The 20,311-nt window shown below is 40.8% G+C and overlaps 1 protein-coding gene across 3 annotated transcripts in view; it reads left to right on the forward strand.

Annotated features, from left to right (window-relative positions):
- STMN2 (stathmin 2) overlaps positions 1-18,368 on the forward strand; it is a 40,386-nt gene extending 22,018 nt beyond the window's left edge. For all 3 annotated transcript variants that reach the window (XM_004588067.4, XM_058668387.1, XM_012927820.2), the window contains exons 3-5: positions 805-977; positions 13,275-13,466; positions 17,016-18,368. In XM_004588067.4, the coding sequence (XP_004588124.1) occupies positions 805-977; positions 13,275-13,466; positions 17,016-17,075 (425 nt within the window). In that variant the 3' untranslated portion in view covers positions 17,076-18,368. The remainder of the gene's footprint in view (positions 1-804; positions 978-13,274; positions 13,467-17,015) is intronic.
- The last annotated feature ends 1,943 nt before the right edge of the window (positions 18,369-20,311 follow it).

Genomic DNA, 20,311 nt, shown 5'->3' on the forward strand with positions numbered 1-20,311 from the left:
TCTAATTGAAATTTTGTGCTCTCTGGCCAACATCCAATGTCTCCCAAATCTACCCAACAAGAAACTCCTGCCTTCTAATGCTGAATTCCATGTGTGCCTGTATGAAACCAACTTAGTACATGGAGTACTATTCATCCTCTACACACTGCTTCTCTCCTTGATATCTAGCTACTGTACAGGTATGCCAGAGAGAAATATTCCAAGTAGCAGCAAGGTGAGGGCAAAAAATACCACAGTGAGGCCTTGTCTTATTGTCAATGTTAGACTGTCAGTACTCTGCGGGTAAGGACTCCATCCCAGGCTGATGTCATTGTTCCCACAGTGCACACAACACACACTTCCTGACTGAGTAACAAACATGAGGGACGACACAGGAGCCAGCAGGAAGCTTGCCAATAGCCTAGACTTTGCCAAATTATTTCCAACAGCTCAGTTGTGACAGTAGTTTGCACATAACTCCTGGGGCTTCCAAACATGGGAGTGATTATACTGTAATGTTAGATATATGTATGTAATTCTAAACTATATGTGAGAACTGGAGAGCTCTTCTTTTCCTCATCATCTAAATATATATATTGAATTTCCCAATGCTATAAATATTTGATCTGTTAAAATATATTCATAATATTACTAAAGAGAGGGGTCTTATTCTGCATTAGAAACAATGTAATGGCAATTGTCAAATGTTGCATTTTATTTCTACTCCCCAGAATAACTGTGCCTCTCTCAGTTGCTGAAATACATTAAAATAAACCCAAGCTTTGAATTCTATATGTTTAACATTCTCTGGTGTTCATTTCTTAGATATGGAAGTGAAGCAAATCAACAAACGTGCCTCCGGCCAGGCTTTTGAACTGATCCTAAAGCCACCATCTCCTATCTCAGAAGCCCCGAGGACTTTAGCTTCTCCAAAGAAGAAAGATCTGTCCCTGGAGGAGATCCAGAAAAAACTGGAGGCCGCAGAGGAAAGAAGAAAGGTAAACTGTGTATACTTTGTAAAGCCATCTCTACCCTCCCACTCCTCTCTCTCTCTCGCTCTCTCTCGCTCTCTCTCTCACACACACAGACACACTAGCAAGATTCCAAGGGTCAATAACAGGTGAACATACAGCACCCCAGCATCTGTAGGTCTTCGATAGATGTAGAGCCAGGTGAGTCAGGATAAAGCTTGCCTCAATGGTAAGATAAAGGCTGATTTCAACCGGCTAAAGCCACAATCCTCTTCCCCTGTGCCGTACCCTCTTGTCATAAAATCCCCCTTCTCTAGTCCATCAGACATACACACTGTCAAGAAAGCACATCCTTACGTCACCTGGGGGCAGGAGTGGGAAATCTTCCTGCTCAGCGACTGTGCAGGGCTCCTAATGCAATGCAGAGTTTCCTTTGGAATGAACAAGTCTTCCTCAGAGACCTTTGCTGCTGTTTGCCTCTAAAGTGAAGACCAGGAGCTTGCCATTTGGGTTCTCAGAGCTCCACTGCCTGCCCTTGAACCCTTGGAGTTAACCCTCCAAGGTCAGAACCTTCTCTGAGATCTTTGGGTGTCTTCTTCTATTCACTTATAAACCTCAAAAGGATCTTTATTTTTTTACCCTTTTTGCTGCTTGTCCCTATTTCCATTGCACAGCTTTTCTTTTGCAAATGTTCAATTTTATGCTATCAGCTAGGTAAGAGGCAAGGGCAATTCAACAGAAAGGTCCTCAGAAATCCTGAGACAGAACTTGTGTCTAGGCTTATTCTGTGCATACATGGGTTATTGATGGTAATCCTTTCAAGAACTCTTGACACACAAAATGCCTATCTTTCAGATCATTCATCTCCACATTGTGTTTTTCTCTTACTTTCTTACAATATAATTTAGGATCATGTAGTGACTTAGAAATATTTCATGCAGTTTGCTGACGTGAGTATAAACTAAACATTTTTATGTTCTTATTGTATTAAGATATTGCCTATTTTTAAAAAGTCAACCAGGATGTTGAACAGGAATTAGCACTTCTGTGTTAAGTAATTAGAAATACAACATATCATCTTTCTTCTTAATACTGGATTATTTAACAAGGAGTATAGGGCAATTACGTGCATGTTTGTGTTCTTAGGAATGGAAAGATGATGTTTGTTTTCATGTAAAATAATGTACAAATTCATGTACACAAGAGATTTTTAAAAGTTCATGAAAATTATATTATGAAAAACCTGAGTGCATTACACACACACTAAACAAGACTCAAACATTACAGAATCTCCCTGACCAGTGGTGTCATACAGGTAATAGATACAGGTAATGGACACAGGTAAAGATCAGAGGCCAATGTCCAGATGCTATGGCTTGACCAGGTCATAGAGTCAATGACTGAGCTGAGATTAAAATTCAAAAATCAAAATTTCATATCACGGTGTAGAATGTTGCTGGTATTTAGAAATAATATATTCAACTTGAAGGAAAGTATTGAAGGAAAAAGCAGAGAGATGGTCAAAATTTACTGTGTTCTTATAAAACTCCCTAAAGTGAATAATTACTGATTCTTATAAAACTCCCATAACTGATAGAAATAATTATTAACAAAAATACTAAATTTAAATAATTGAGTTGAACTAGACAATAGTCATATAACTAAAAGTCATTTACACATAGAGACATCCAGCATTAAAAACAGAAAAAAAAAAAAACCTTTGAGCCCTTTAAAAAGTATTTTATCACATTCCAAGTATTACTTGTGGAGATTTTCAATGCAACAATCTGGAGGAATCCAACATGGGGGGGGGGGCATGGGGAGGGGTTGGGGTAATCCCAGAATCTATGAAACAATGTAATAAAACAAAATTTAAAAATAAATAAATAAAGCAAACAATCCAGATGTAAAAAAAATCACTACGTAGATTGTATCTTGGTTGTACAGCTTTCATTCAAAGAAAATGTAACTGCTTAACAGAAAGTACCAACCTCAATTTATTTTATCCTATTGGATTGTACCAAGCAGTGGAACCCACGCGAAAAACTCTTCATTCTTTTCAAAGAGTTTTCAGCAAATATATCTATATCAGTGATCATCTCAGTGGTCCTCAAGTACATAAAATCAAAACCCAACTGAGGTTGCTAAAATAAAATGTGGATATGTGACCAAAAAGTGGGCAGTTGGATCTAGATGATCAAGCAATATCATCAGAAAATTTCCTTTTTATGTCTACCCTCCCTTCTTGCCTGTAACTACTTTTATTACCAAAAAAGTCTGTTTCAAAGAGTCAGTTTGAAATTATTTCTCTCACAACTTAGTAAGTCCAACAGTTTCTCTTTCCCCCAAAGTTCTTACAGTAGTCTTGGAACTCTTAACAATCTGACCTAGATTACAGGTCCAACCCTGAACTAACCACTGCACCAAGTCTGATGAGCCAACCTGGATCCTATGCTCAGCAGCATTCCGCAGCTTAAATGTTTCCTGGGGCAAACAGCATAGGCAGGTGGTTCCCCCAAACAAACTGAGATGTTCCTACCTGAAGAAAGAGAATACAAATATTACACAAATGAAACCATAGATGTGTAGTTTTTATCTGCAAATGTCTAGTGTGACTACAAACAACAGAAAAATTACCTAGCTCACGCATATATACTACTCAGTTTGTAACAGTCTTTGTTTGCCCTGCTGACATTTCATATGGTTATTTTCATTCAAAGGAAATAGAAAAAAAAAAAAAAAAGCAATCTACGTAGTCCTTCAGCACAGCCCTGCCCGATAGATGTGCGAGAAGAGAACATATTTTACAATATTCTAGCAGTCCAAGTTGAAAAAATAAAAAGGGGAAATTAATTTGAACAAATGCATTTTAACAATGTATTCAAAATATTACTTCAATGAAAATCTGTATAAAAACATGGATGAAATATTCTTTTGCTCATGTTAAGTCTTCAATGGTCAGCATGTGTGTTCACATTCAACTCATTTCAGCTCGTTCTGGCTACATTTCTCATGCTTTCCAAGCAGCCACATGCAGCAGTGGCCTGTGAACTGGATAGCAGAGACATGAATGACAGAACCAGAACACTTCTAGTGAGTAATGTGACACCTTCTGACGACATTTTTCAAATTACTTGCACCCAACTCATTTTAACATAGTCTTTGAAAATTAAAATTAATATAGAAATCCAAATTAATATAGAAGTCCAGAGAGATAAAAGGAAACTTCCAAGTTATGACTTTGGTATTTACATTATCAGACCCACAGCTGGTATCGTTTAAGACCTCCCAGGGCCCTCTCACTCACTCAGGCTTCCTTGGCTACCTGCCACCTTGGTTCACATCTCTTCCTTGCTCCAGGGAAGCAGCATCTCCAAGCCCAGCCTGCATCTCTTCCTCAGCCTTGCATGTCAGATTAGCATCAGAGCTCCAGGTTTCCCTTTGCGTCACTTACCACCATTGGTAAATCTATGCCTAGTTGCATATTGATGTGGCTAACCCTAGATTTGTCCTATAAGGTAAGGTTTGTGCTTAACACAGTAGTTAGTAACACAGATATTCGTGAGTGAATAAGTAAGGGATAACCTTCAGCATGATAAGATAGTTATAGCTTATTCTGAAGTCTTCATTATAGCCTCCCATCCTAAAGTAAAATTACAATCAATGAGTTGCCAAGTGGTATGTCTTGAAATTGTGTTAAGTAAATTCTGCAATCCAAACAATCTGCAATCTGTGGAAATGCCACTCAATCAACAGAAAGGTGTCAAGCACCCACTATTTGGCAGGCCCTGTTCTAGGCACCTGGAAAAACTGCATCAATCTTAATGATGTGATAAGCAAGATGAAGCTAATAAATGTATGTACATAGAAGTGTGTTACATATACATATTAGTTAATAAAAAAAAATAGAGCAAAGAGAATTGGAATTGCAGGGGTGAAAGGAGCGACATTATGGGTAAGTTGGGAAAGGCCCCCTGGCTAAGAGGACAAGCCACACAGCTTCTCCTTAGGAGAACACTCAGAGCAGTGGGCCTCGCAAGTGCATGAGCCCTGGGGTGGGAGCCTTCCGTTTTATAAACAATATGAGGCCATTGTGACTGCACCAGAGAGAGCAAGAGAGGACTGCCGGAAACACAGGGCGAAAGTGGCATGTTAAGAACTTGACCTCTCACTGCAGGTCAAAGCAGAGGTCACTGAGGAAAGCTGTCTCACTAGGTGATGTGAACGGCAACCTCTTCCCAAAGAAATGTTTGCATTTAAAAAAGGAGGCAGCTAGAAAAAAAAAAAGTGGTGCTTGACTAACAAGGAAGATAAGAAGTTCTAGAAGGAACAAATATTTCCAGTATTAAAAATACACAGAAGTGAGAATGTAAAAAAATTGGGGAGTAGGTATACCCAAACATCAGCGGGTTTGTGTGGAGTTGCAGGGAGAGATTGCAGAGGGCCTTCAGTGTCAGGAATAGTTCCGCCGTCCTGGACGCATTTCCTTTCCCGTCATTTATAGGCATTTAAAGATTCTTCACAGAAATCATACTACATTTAAGTAAGTTTTCATAAATTTCTCCATGGTTATACTCAGATATTTGCCACTGCTAATGAATACTCCTGAGTAAGATACTTCATATTTTATCACCAGACATTATTCAAGTGCCAATTCATGTTATAAATATGAAATACACTTTTTGGCAGGAGTTTTTACAGGGCTTTTTTAGACATAAAAATCCTATGTGTTCCCTTAACCCATTAGTAAGCACACAGAGGGCTGTGCCTGAGCGTTCCAGGGCCCTTCTGAGAACCAGGGACCCAAGCCGGGTTACAGTGGCTTCCCGCATGTACAGCTGGAGGGCTGCCCTGAGGTGCCTCCGTTGGGATCCGGTGTTGTCATTTCCTCACTCCATCTGTTGACACTGCTGCCATACCGGCCATCTGCTTACCAGTTTGGATGATCCTCCCCCAGAATTAATGCTCCCCTGATTGGCTGGTAAATACCTGTTATTAAAAAAAAAAATGAGCCCTTTTCCATTTTTATTATCTCTTGGAGTCACTTCCATGAAATTATACTCATTTTGTGTGGCTCATTTCTTAAACACCAAGTTTCCGTATGACAACTGGCCCATGCAGGTAAAGTGGTAGGAATACTTCAGCCAGCTAGCCATTCATTCATTCAGCAAACATTTATTTAGCAAGAGGTAACCAAAGGACTAGGTTAACCATACATCCCAATTGATATAGGACAATTTAAGATTATTCCTTTGGTTCAAAATTGTTACTGGTCATTTTTTTTCTCATTCCCATATATGCTCCAGTTTAATAATCAATTATATGGCTATTCTCAGCACAACACAGTATTTAAAATCATGGTGGTTAAGATCGTATGGGTAATGGATTGCATAGCTGTGTAACATAAAATCTAGTTCCTGCAGTTCCTAGTTGTGTACCCTTTAGCAGGTCACCTCGTATCTCTGTGATATTACTTAGCCATCTATTATATAAGATTAGGAACAGCAGATATTGTCAGAAGTGCACCATACATGAAAACATGTAACAAGCTGTGAGAAAGGGTTAGTTATTACACACACAAAAAATGCATAGTCCCTGACCTTGCAAGGACTCATAATTTTGTAAAGGAAAAAAGTTGTGTTGAATTCAGACACAGAAATGTTATTATAAAAGTGTGCTTTGAAGCAGTTGTGGACAATGGACTTAGAAGCTAAGCTCATTTTGGTGCAAAAAGGGATTTTAAAATCAGTCATGGTTTTTTCATAGTGTATGTTTTTGTGAATTTTTTGAGACCCCCCATCAATACATGTCATAAATAGTGTTCAGTATAATAAAACTTTCCTTTATCGAATTGCATAGAAGGATAAAAATATTGATAGATCAAATATATGTATAAATAGGTCAGTCTATCAAATATGGCTTAAAAGTAATACAAAAAATAATGGAAATTATTTAAGGATTTAATGACATTAATGAAACTAAGCCCTAAAATAGATTAAATTTAACAGCACCTTACTCAAATCAGCCCAGTGAGGCTTAATTGGCACACTGACATTACTGGCACAATCAACTCCAAGGTCACTGAGCCTCTGAAAATAAAAGGAGTTGCTTACTCTTAATCAAATGGCTTAAAAGTGGATCATCGGTCACCAGCCCTGACCAACTTACCTGTTCTATTTTTTGGCAGCTCATACTGTGGATGGCACCCAAAAAAGGATTCCAGGAAAAGGGACCAATCTGCGCAGTAGTAGATTTTGAAATTAAATTCTGGCTTGTTCATGGCATGGTATTCAGGAACCATTCTGATGGTGTGACACATGGCCACAGATTCCTTATGTGTTGAGCCTCACAGTGAAGAAAACATTCATATTCATTTTCTTGGGAGCCAGCTACTGAAAATCCACTATAGGTTATAGCTTTCTAAGGATTTTTGGATTTTTATCATTTCAAATTTTTTACCTCGCTGTGATTTTTCATCATAAATTGAATAATGCACTCTTTTGTTGTCTGTAATTACACTCCATTGTTTGGGAATTGCTAGGTTTATTGCACTTTTTCACTGTTAACTGTTATGTTGATAAGTAGAAGTACAGCAGCTAACATACAGTGTGAAGGCACTTTCACACTGGGAGACTGGCGTCCAAGAAATGGTAGTAAGGGCTTTCTAAAAGCCTACAGGAAAAAAGTACTGATATAAGCTTATTTTACTGCAAGAAAAAATGAATTTTATTCATTTATTTTAAAAGTAGAGTGATAGAAACAGAGAGAGAAAGAAAGGTAAAGAGAGAAAAGGCACTTCCATCAGCTGGTTCGCTCCCCAAATGGCCCCTCGTGCCCAGGAGTTCCATCAGGTCCCCCACGTGGCAGCAGTCCAAGTGATCATGTCATCTTCCTCCACTTTCTTAAACACACTAGCAAGGAGCTGGCTGGGAAGTAAGATGGCTCGAAGTCTAACCAGTGCCCCAAGCGGCAGCTTGACCTGTTGTGCCACAAAGTCGGTCTAACAAAAAAGAAAAATTTAACTTCTGTGTGTAGTTTTCCATAAAATTTTCTGTGAACTTCCTTTTCCAGATAAGAGATTCAGTTTATTCAGTACTGCATTGTTGAGTTAGGATCAGAAGTTGGGAAGACAATTTTAGATTTGACTTTAGGTTTAATCCTAGCTGTGCTCTTCAAAGTGAATTCACCTCTTCTGACCTCAGTTTCATCAATTTTTCAACTTTTAAACGTCTCCTTTTATGTTACTCAAATGAGAAGAAAAAAAACAAGAAGGTAATAGGAATGTATTTACTTCAGAAATAAATGGAGAGCTAGTGCTATCTAAAATGTAATCTTAAACCTCTAAGTGAGTATTACATACCAGTTAACTCAAATTTATCCTCCATTTCATTTGCACAATAATTAAACTCTTACAGTCAGTAACAGAGGAAATGGCAATTAGCCTCCTTTAAAAATGTTAAAATGCCCCTAAACGTACAATAACTTCCCTCTGTTTCATTATTTTCCCTTCTGTGTGCCTCTCATGTAATTATTTACATGATACTGAATTCAGTTGGAGAGCTCCATGGCTAGAAGGGCTGTTCTCCAATAGCATACCTCGGGTTCCACAATAGCAAGCTGGAGAATGTTCCCCGGTCTCCCAGGACATCATGTGCAAAGTCTCAGTTCTATATTTTGCCTTGACATTTGCATCCTAGCAGTTGATCATCATCTTGCCCTCATTTTCCATTTCTGTATTTCAGTGTCCTTCTTTATCAGGTACACACTATTCAGAAATGTGTCTATCCAAGGCCCGACACTCTGTCCTTGTACAATTTACTTCAAACAGCTTTCTGCAGGAAACCCCCTCCCAGCTCTGCTCCAGCTTACCTATCAGTCCACACAAAGTTCCTTCTGACTCACCAAGGCATAGATAAAAATACCTCTGGAAAAATGTAGTGAAAACTTCACTACATGTTTGCACTTTCGTAAATCATAGGTTTTCATTCCACGCCATCACATTCATTTCATGTCATATATTAGTGTAGTTCTCTGCAGTATCTACTTATTAGGCCATATATACAAACACCGAATAATCAAGTTTCCTTCCTTGATGGGTATCACTGGGACATTAAATTATATTCAGATGAGAACCGATTTCTTCAATGGAATGAAAATAGATGAGTTATGAGTAGCATCGCTGGATACTAGCCTATGCAAGAAAGAAATAGTCACTCTGATTTCCTGCATCGGCTGAGTTACAGGGACCCTAGAACTCATTTACAAAGTGGACACTTATGAGTAGCCAAACTATGGACACAGAGATGTATTTACTCTGAGAAATACTTGCCTCCATAACTGATTCCACATTCTATGTTTTTGTCATCAATTTGACTTTGATTTGCAACAAAAGACTCTGGGCCATTGGTTGAGCAGTGAAGTTGCTACTTGGCACACCCATATTCCATACCACAGTGCCTAGGGTTGCATCTCAGCTTGTTGCCTACTCCCGTTTTCTGCTCATGCCCACACTGGGCGGCAGTAATGATGGCTCAGGTGCTTTGATCTTTGCCCCACAAGTGGGTGACAGGGACTGGGCTCCTAGCTTCAGGTTTTGACCTGACCCAGCCCTGATGGCTCCAGGCATTCGGGGAATGAGCAGACAGATGGGAGATCACGCCACACACACCCCCAAATATAAATATATTGCCTTAAAAAGCAAAAGAAAAGAAAAAAAAAAACATAGGCAATTATTAGGACCTAGAAGTATTATCAGCTGAGAAGATGATGGATGTCATATTTCCTTTCAATGTGTACGGGGTGCCGCATGAAACAGTGATCCGCCCTGAAGCCTTTGCTAGTAGTAGGCACATGCGGCAAAGCTCTGTAGCGCCTTCTGTCGCTGTGTCACCTCATTAATTATGTTAGAGAAATGCACGAGACTGGAATTGTAGCACTGCAGATTAAGTCATCATCTGCAACACTGCATCCCATGTCAGAGTGCCAGCAATCTCAGATACACTTGTTGTGATTCAACGTCCTGTTAATGCATCCTGGAGGGTTGGAGAACAGTGGGGGATGACCCAAGTGCTTGGGCTTCTACCGTGCATGTGGTGGGCCCAGATGGGGTTTCTGACTCAAAGCTCAGGCCCAACTCAGCCCTAGATGTTGCAGTCATTTGGAAAGTAAACATGAAAACCAAAGCTTACTCTCTTGCTCTTTCTCTCCCTCTTACCCTCTTTCCCTCTCTCCCCCCTTCCTTCTGTTGCTCTGCCTTCCATATAAAATAAATCTTATCCAAAAAAAAGGCAAAAGGGAAGAAGAAATGCACTTGCTACCTATGCTGTAGAATCTCATTTGGCACCAAAAGTTGTCATTACAAACCTAAGCCAAATGGTGCGCTCCAGTAAATGCAATAGGCATTACTTGCCATAGGAATTCTTCATGCATTATCATGGGTACTGTGAGAGCGTTTGCCCATGCAGACCCCATGTGTCCCATCCAGACAAGAAATTTGAGAAGATCTACCTTCCTCTGCTAGCCTTTTACTGCCAAACCTTCTCCCTCTCAATCCTGTTGCCCTGCTCTGTTAGTAAATCACAATGAAGAATGAAGAATGCAGAGATGCCAACATGAAGTTAAACATGACAGAACACTGACAAAGTGAATCTGAGCAGCTGAAAATCAAAATCCCTGTAATTGTGGTCTCTTGGTGGCCATCCACAGCCATATCTCAGTGAGCTGATTCAATGTGAAAGAGCACTCACTCTGCTGCCCCTAAATCCATGTCCCTAGCACCAAACCCCCACCCCAGCACACACACATGTACACGCACTAGAGCAGGACTCAAATCCATGTCCCTAGCGCCAAAACCCCACCCCACAACACATATAATCCTGCACCAGAGCAGGATGCAAGCAGGTGGTTTCTGAACACTGTACAATTCCTCAGGAGAGGCCACTTGGAAAAGGTAGCCATGAAAAACCCTCATGACCTCCCCCACCGGGGTGGGAGCAGCAATGACAACTCTAATCCATGGAGGCCAGGGAGAGAGGAGCTACTGTGCAGCAAACAGAAGATCATCAATCCTCTGCCTTTGCAGCGGAAGCCAAGGAGTATGTGAAGCTTGGCAGATCAATGTGTCACTATGTTAGGGCATGAAAATATTTCAAAAGAACACATTCAGGAATTTTGGGAAGTTTTGTTCTGCTCTCTTGATTGACTTGGTTTTCTTTTATTTCCTGGGACTGCCTCCATGGCTTTCTGATCCTTACCAGAGAAGCCTGAACCTCCAGGAAGCTGGAAGTTCTGAAGTCAAGGATCAGAGTCGTCCCTCTCCTTCCCCAAGGGTGCTCACTTCTCAGAGAGGTTTCCTGTCAACACAGTCTCACTCCACAGACACACATATGTGGGGGGACTGGAGGCATCTGGGGGCGACGCCGGCCTTTCCTAATCACTGTGACTTTTTACTTTCAATTTTAATGACGGATGCTTGTTTAGCACCATCTTACATGTTAATAGGCACTGGATTAAACACCATACAGGTGTTATGTCATTTGATTAACAAATACCCACCCTATACGCACCATTTTATCCACATAAAAAAAAAAAACAACTTCATGAAGACTTTTTTGAGAGGGAAGCCTTAAGCACCTTTCTCTTTCTGTCTCTCTCTCTTTCTCTCTCTCTCACTCACACACACACACACACACACACTCTTCAACAGTTTGACCGAAAGTAGAAAAGTAGATAAGCAAAATCTGCTAGAATGCTTTACCAACAGTTCCACCTAGAGGCAGTGGGATGAATCAACTCCAACATAGTTGTTTGTATTTCTCCCAGAAGGGCTGCACCAGGTTTCGAAGTCGGTTTGTGTCACACTTTTATCATTACTTTTTGTGTTAGTTTCCCTGCAAACTAAAACAAAGCAAAGGTGTGTTGAGTCCCTAAAACTGCCAGTGAAATCCTTGCAGGGTTAAGGCAAGAAGCAAGGCTGGTTCTCCACGAACCACAGACCCATTCATGATAAACCTTGGGGTTGCACACATCAGGGGAGACTCACAAGGCTGTCTGACCTTACCATTCTTATAAAATCTTTTGTAAGGAAAATATGCTTCAGGATCTGTCCAGTAAAGCCTCAAATGTTCCCCTATCCGTGCTTTCAGTGGCAGTCAGTGCATCACAGGCCAATGAACATGAATACTATTTTCATCAACCATTAAGTATCCACACTATAGTTTTCCCTGTGAGGGCACAGTTACCTCTGTGCATCGGACAATTCTAAGACATGCCCAGGAGCCATGAGGACAGAGTAAGTTAGTCTTGAATCTGGACAGATAAGTGCCAGGCAATATTTCCCTTAGTTACGGAATGTGGTGAAGAAAATGATGGAGAAAGGCATGAATTAACACATCCAGGGTATCTGATACATCTGAGAGTTGAATTACCAGAGCATGTAGACTGTGAACTACCGCAATAGAATCACTAGAGCTGTGTATTGCAAATGTAGCTTCCTGGGCCCCCACAAAGGCATTTTAGGCTCTTCAGAGGTAAGGTATCAGACATCTGCATTCTTATCAGCTTCCCAGGAATGACTAACATATACCATTCATGCTCACACCCCCTGGTGGAAAAGCATAGTGCACAAAGGGTAAGGAAGCCAGCCACTGTAGCTGCGTCTGTCCCTGGCGTTTCTGCTCCAATCAGTGCGCATGAGTGGTATTTGAGTGACTCCCTAGGGGTCCTCCTCTTGTTTAAGATGGATGTCTGTGGTTTCAAGGTTTTGCTGTTCTGAAGTCTCCAAGTAGAATTTAGCTCATAGAAACCAAAGGGAGGGATGTGAAATCAGACGAGAAAGTAAACTTAACAGTTTGATTGAACAAAGTTGAAGAGCTCATTGTAGGGCTGGGTCTCCACAGTTGGAAACAGCTGGAAACAGCTCCAGAAACGGCAGAGCAGGCAAACATCAGTACGTGCCCCACAGTCACTCCTTTTCTGTGGGCCTCAGTGGAATGTCACCATCCAATAATTAATTATAGCATCTCCTGTTGCATAAATGCTTCTTAGCAGTTTTTTTTTTTAATTCCCCCATGAGATTTAAATGCTTCTTTTTCTAAGACTGTCTTTCCAAAACATTCCCAGCTAAAAATTCCACTCCACCACATTTCTCAGGATTTTGCAGAAAAGTCTAAACCCTGGTGATGAATACAAGCTGACAGCAGCACTCAAGGTTGGAGACGCAGTTCATCTGAACAGAACATTCCCTCTTTCAGCGGATCCTGTGCTGCCAAGTTTGCATGGTTTGCATTCAGGCCATTGTAAGATGCATGTATTTTTCTTCCCCAGTCTCAGGAGGCTCAAGTGCTGAAACAACTGGCAGAGAAGAGGGAACACGAGCGAGAAGTCCTCCAGAAGGCTTTGGAGGAGAACAACAACTTCAGCAAGATGGCGGAGGAAAAGCTGATCCTGAAAATGGAGCAAATTAAGGAAAACCGTGAGGCTAATCTAGCTGCTATTATTGAACGTCTGCAGGAAAAGGTACTCACAACAGAATCCTAAGGAGATGGAGTTGTTCACATGTAGCTCAGCTGGGTTGGCTCACATAGGACCAAGCACCAGAGACTTAGTCAAAATGTGCTGCAGGGGTGAGGCCAGCTAACCCCACGGGCAGGGTCTGGCAGTGCAGCATTGGCTTCCGTGGGGGATTACAACACGGTGGAGGAATCCAACATTCAGGTTAGATTTTTGTCAAGTTTTCCAGAGGTGAATGCTGTTAGGGACCGATGCTATTTAATCCTATGAGATTTCTGCACAAACCTTAAGAACCCATCTGTTGGAAAAACATTACGTTGAAAGTATCAGATATTTTAAATTGTATATTACCGTGCAATAATACATAAATAATAATTGATTTGCTTAGTACTCATATATAGTGTTTCATGTAAATGTTACATGAGAAAAAATCTGTCAGGTAAGACCAGGATAGTTATGAACATAAGTTCATTCTATCCACATAAGAAAACAAAATGGGAGAAATAGAATCTAGTCATATTGCTTAGAACCATAGACCAGGGGAAATCCTAGGAGATGTTCATTTTATTAACTTCTGGTATCCTAGTGTCTCCCCCTCACCGAGCTGAACAACACTCATTCCCAGCAATCGAGATGAAAAGCAATGCAGTTCCCTGAAAAGCACTTTTCTCATCCTCTTGTAGGCTCCAAGATAGAGTATCACACAAACTTTTCATTTGAACTTCCTATTTCCATTGTATCTACTATATAGAAAAGAGACAAATGCAGAGAAAGGATGTCTGTCTCACAAAGATCTGCATTAGGTTAATCTCAACTGGATATTGTTCAAGTTGAATGACATAAATATTGATGACCAGGTCTTAAAACTGTAGTCTGTGCATCATGAGTGACACATTGGTGAAGCTGAGAATGTTCTTGCTCTTGGAGAGTGTGAGAAGGTGGAGGGAGAGAAACAGAAGAGAAGAGGTACAGGTGCGGTACCTGTTCTTGCCATGGGAGAACGACTGAAAACACGTTTTCCTCCTCCTCTTCTTCCTTTAACATACTGAAGGTATCCAGCAAAATATTCACCACCTGACCCTATTAGGATCCCATAGTATGATCACATCTACATTAATTTTTGTAAAATCACTTAAAACATGTAGAATAATTTTAGCAACAATGCATACATTCACTACACATGAAAATTTACTGGTGGAAATGAACCTTTAAATTGCTTGGTTTGCAGCCATCTGACTGATAGGAAAGACAGGTTGTGCTGCCAATCACCTGACGTCTGCGTGTGCCTTTTTATTTCCCTGCATCTTGATAAAGAATCACATTAACAATTTCATGAGTATGTATTTGTGACTTGAATGTAAAGTGTTCAAGTAATAGACATGCTAAGATGCCTGAATAGAAGCAATATCTTTCTAATAACTCACAAGGTTTATTTAAATGTTCAATTTTCATAATATCTCTAATCATAGCTCATATTTATTCTTCCCTATGCATAATCCATTTCTTTAAAGCCTATTTTGAACTTAATAAGAAATGCTCACCTAAGTCGCCTAGTAATACTCATTATAATGTTTCCTGTATGTAAATCTTTAAATTTGAGACTTTGGTTTTTTTTTAGCATGGTGATGGTTTGGGTTTTTCCTCAATTTTAATCAGAGCTCAGCTCTTACTAATTAGTTTCCTTCTGCCTGAAAAAAAAAGCCTTTGCTGCATCTTTTTCCTAATAAAAGCGGACCAGAATGAGGAATCAGCTGTATCCGTGCTCATTTCCCCTGGGACATTTCCCAAACAGGATTTGATTTCTCTATACATGCCTAGTCTCCTCTTCTCTTCATGGGTTTTGAACATACACAAAAAGCTCATTTGCCCCAATTAGGTAAAATTGCTTTTCAACTTCTCCTGAATCAGCTTGCTGCTCACTCCGATTCTGTGTCTTTGAAGGAAATATAGGGTGGTCAATGCCTGGTTCTTCCAGAACCTACACCTGGAAAGACATATTTTTCTACAAACTGTAAAATTGCTTCCTAGTACTGACAGTGAGGCTGTACAGGTGTGGCTGAGGCAGTGGACTGTCCAGCCAGGTCCTCTGAGTTTGAACTCCAAGTTATCACTTGTTAACTGTGCAGACTTGGCCAAGTCACTTAGCCTGTCTGTGCCTTAGTCAATTTCTCTGCAAAGACAGTTCCCACTGCTGAACTGTTGTAAATGTTAGGGGAATTAATTCAAGTAAAATCTGTACTGATGCAGGCTACTGCATATTAATTACCTTAAGATGCACAATATGATTATATAAAAGACTTTGTAAACATAGAATCCTAGTGATTAATAGAGTTTAGTAAGATCTGCTTTTTAGCTAACCAGATCATTGGCCCTCAACTGAAGGAAACCACACAGCCTGAAGAAGTTTCTAGGACTTTGAGGGAAAAGCAGTGTTAAGTAACATTTTCAATCAAAAAAAAGAAATAATATTAATATCAGTTCAAAAGCTTAGTTAAGAATTTACTAAACATCTGTGATACACAAAACTAGTAGTCCTCTGGTATAGAAGTATGCACTCAGAACCGCTGGGTCCACGTTTCCTTGCTCATCTCCCTCCGCAGGAATCTCACTTCCCACCCCAAGGCTAGGGCCTCCATTTCCCCATCTCAATACGTATCCATCAGGTGCTTGCTCTGTACAAAGCAACACTGAGCCTGCAAGCACCGCAAAAGTGAGAAAACACAATCCCTGCCCCCGTGACCTCGGAGGGATGTATAGCAAATGAAAATAAAACAGAAATGTTCATACACACTTTTTATTAAAATAACTGCCACATCAAAAAAAAAAGATGTCTGCAGGAATTCAAATGAAAGAGAGATGACCTCCTTCTGCCATCTCCTGAACATCTTCACGGGGAGATGAACCACTGCTATGAAGTTTAAAGAGTAAACTTTGGATCTTCACCAGTGGGTGTGGAAGGCTATTGGAACTGATTATGACAAGATCATTCCACTTATTGATACATCACATATGTGTAAGCAGACAGCAGAGGCTAAGACTAGGAAAGTCATTTAGATCCAAGTTGTAAAAGGGCCTGATGAATGGTCCGAGAGTTTGAGAATTTCCTTCCTAGATTCAACTATTCCAAAGTGTCCATCAGCAACCATAACCTCCTTAAAATATTACACGAAAGTCAAGACACCACTGAAAATGACAGGGAACCCAACGTGAAATCTTTTGTTGCTAGTCTCCAGATCAATGCAGCAGTCATAATACTCAAAATTCTCTTCAAGTGACCTACTGGTTATGGTTTTATCCCCAACAGAGTTAAACACAGGGTGTTTTTTTGTTTGTTTGTTTGTTTGTTTGTTTGTTTTTTAAGATTCTTTAAGTCTTGTAAGATCTTCTCTAACATGACATTTTTGGGGGCTCATGTTTTCCTTTCCTGTAATTTGAGGAAGATTCCTCCTAGTATAGCCTCCATCAGGGGTGCAGAGGACTCCACAGGCCCTCCGACAGCTCCGTGGACCATACAGCAGGACTCTTGACCGTGTTTCTCCGCTTGGTGTCTTTCAGGAGAGGCATGCCGCGGAGGTGCGCAGGAACAAGGAGCTCCAGGTCGAACTGTCTGGCTGAAGCGACAGAGGGTATGGCACGCCCCACCAATAGTCAATCCCCCTGCCTATATTATAATGGATCATGCGATATCAGTATGGGAAATGTATGACATGGTTTAAAAGAACTCATTATGAAAAACTAAAAACAGAATCAAAAATAAAAAAAAAAATCAATGCGGTCTCTTTGCAGAATGTTTTGCTTGATGTTTAAAAAATACCTTGGATCTTATTTTGTAAATACTTACATTTTTGTTAAAAAATACAAGTATTGCATTATGCAAGTTATTTCATAATCTTACATGTCCTGTAACAGGCTTTTGATGTTGTGTCTTTCCACTCAAATGAATTTGCTAGGTCTGTTCTTTTTGAAGATCCTCATGTCTAACTCCATCCCCTGCCCTTTTCATTCCAACAGAAAAATGAGGTCAGTAGACAGTCTATGGTGCTAGAAACCCACCATTGCCTAATGACCTAGATGGCTTTGTAATCTCTGAGCTTGTCTAAGACCATACCTAGATCACAGGTATTATGATTCCACGTGAAATTCCACATTTGTTCGCTCATAATCTACTTACTGCCTAGAAACTACAAAACCAAGCTAAGAAAGCCACCAGTCGTAGCATTTCCTTCTGCTTCTCCTGGATTATGTGCCACAGATGTGTTTTGGCTTTAGAGAGGGATGGATGAGTTGACAGATCTGAGATCAGTCTGTGTGGAAGCAAAAGCTGAACCTTTGAAAGCGCTGAACACAAATCAACTGGTTCAAGCAGCCATGAGATCGCTCTTCATAAAGTGGGCTTAATTCTCTAGTTTAAGTTCTTTTTTATGGAATGAATTAAGTAATTAATGTGTCAGGTGGCTTATTTGTGGATGCCATGATTGATGATGTTCATTTTAAGCTCTTTCCTATAGTACAAGTACATGATGCTACTGAATATTTTTCCACTTGGAAACTGTGAGCTGGTTATTGCATTAAAACACACACATTCACAAAATCAGAAACACTGCGGACTTTCACTCAAGCTGGTCTTTCTTCCCCAGTGTGAGGCAATCCTGCCTATTGAAAAACAAATTTACTCCATCTGTGAAGTTAACGCAGTTAAGGGGGGCTTAGGCAGGGCATTTGTGCCAACTAAGAATCACCAGATACCCACCTTAAGTACCTATCGCAGTTTTGAAGTCATTTCTCCCCCAACTCCCAACTCCTGAAGGTTGCTGCCTGCATATTTACTCTTCATTAGTGCTATTTTCCTGTATGTCATTGTGAGCAAGCTGTGATTAATAAAGAATTGGAGTTCTGTGAACTAAAAAAGCTTTGGTCTGTTCTCTCGCCCCTTCATCTGCGTGACTTTGGAGTTCAAATTTTAAGAGGGTGGCCATTGGATTAGACAATCTCCCCAACAAAGAGACAGTGGCTAGAATTGAAGGGAAGCCAGGGCTTTACTGATTTACTTCCCTTCTGGAGCAGCAGAACATCTCCTTCTCTCTCCCTCTAAGAGGCCAACACGGTGGGAAAGAACTTCAACCTGTTCCCCTTAACAACACACAAGACAGCAGGAGATGCCAAAATTTAGACTGATTATTCAGAGGAAGAGAACTCCTTTCAAAGCAAGGCTAGGTTCCCTGGCACCATCGCAAGCTTTCCCGTGTGGGCTGCAGGACACCTCCGCCTGTGTCCTGTGCCTAGGCCGTCTGTTAATATCTGCTTTTCCTGCCACACTGCCAAATTTTGCTCTGCCAGTAAGCATACTGCACACACGGACCCAGCAGGGTCTTGTCAGTGACCCAGAAGGATCTTAGAAGAACCAAGGAACTGCATCCAGTTTTAGCAGAAAATCATAAATAATTGAACCCACACTGATTCATGAATAAGTACATTCGGCAATAGGCCACAGAAACACTAACAAGCCAATGTTACAGTTGAGTCACCTGGTCTCTTTCCTATTGTGGGACACATGGTTAATTGCATGAAAATATCAGCACTTCTAAGCAGCAGGAAATAAGCTGTATTTGCTTGCTGACTTTATAGGACTTAGCACAGTACCTGAAAGATTCTATACTGAGTCAGACCCTGTGACAAGCCCTGGGAACATGAACATAAATGCCGCAAGAAGCTCACAGTGTAGCAGTTATTCTTTGGTCCCCGAACAGCAAACAAGATGTATTGGTCAGTTCATGTATATTTAAGGGAAACCAATCATTTCTGTAAATGTTTGTGACATATTAAAAACAGCTGGCAGATCTTTCCCTCCCACGCTACTCTTTGGATCCTTAGATAGGAACTGCTGATCATCCCACTGCCTAATCTCAAAGGTGAAGATGCAAAGACCCAGGGAGGGTGCCAATGCCCACCCGCTGTGCTGTCTCTCCTTTTCTGCAGTGCAGCAGCGGACCCTCCCAGGCCTCACCCCACTGGCGAAGCCTGGGCTCTGCCTCTGATGCACCTCTAGTCCAGTGGTCCGCAAGTGTTAGTGTGTCTCAGAGCTGTATAGTGTATTAAAACCAGACTGCTGAGCCCTGCTACGCAGTGTGTGATTCCTAAGGTCTGTGTAGATGCCTGAAATTGTGTATTTCTGACACACTCCCAGGTGATACTAACACTGTTTTCCTTGAAGCCCTTTCTTGAGAAACCACCCTGTCCACCATAACGTCGATCCTCAGTGGCTGTCATGTAAAGTCTGTTTCGGTAGGGCATATTCCCCTAGGGGATGGAACATGAAGAGACACTCAACAAAGGCTGCTCTAGGCATCTGGAGAATGAACCAACAGGTGGAATCTCTCCCCCCCCCCCCCCACCGCCTTCCTTTCCTCCCTCTCCCCGTCCCCCCCGCCCCCGCCACTTTGCCTTTCAAATAAATAGGTGTCTCTTTTTAAAATGAGGATATCAGCAACCAAGATATGGAAACAACCTAAATTGTCCATCAGCAAATGAATGAGGAATGAAAACGTGGTGTACATATACAATGGTATATTTTCAAAACAAAACAAAAAAAAAGGATGAAATCTGCCATTTGTACCCACAGAGGTGGGACCAGGAGGATTTTGTGTTAAGTGGGTTGAGCCACACACTTAAAGACAAATGCTGCATGATCTCTTTTACACACAAAATCTAAAAAAGGTTTTGGTCTCCTTGATGTTAGTAGTAGAATAGTGGTTCCTAGGGACAAGGAAAGAGTAACAGGAGCTAAGGAGAAACTGAACAACAAGGTTATGTTACAGTTGGATAGAGAGAGTGGGTTCTGGTGTACCACCGCA

This window comes from Ochotona princeps, chromosome 9, assembly GCF_030435755.1.
Source record: "Ochotona princeps isolate mOchPri1 chromosome 9, mOchPri1.hap1, whole genome shotgun sequence".
Lineage (NCBI taxonomy): Eukaryota > Metazoa > Chordata > Mammalia > Lagomorpha > Ochotonidae > Ochotona > Ochotona princeps.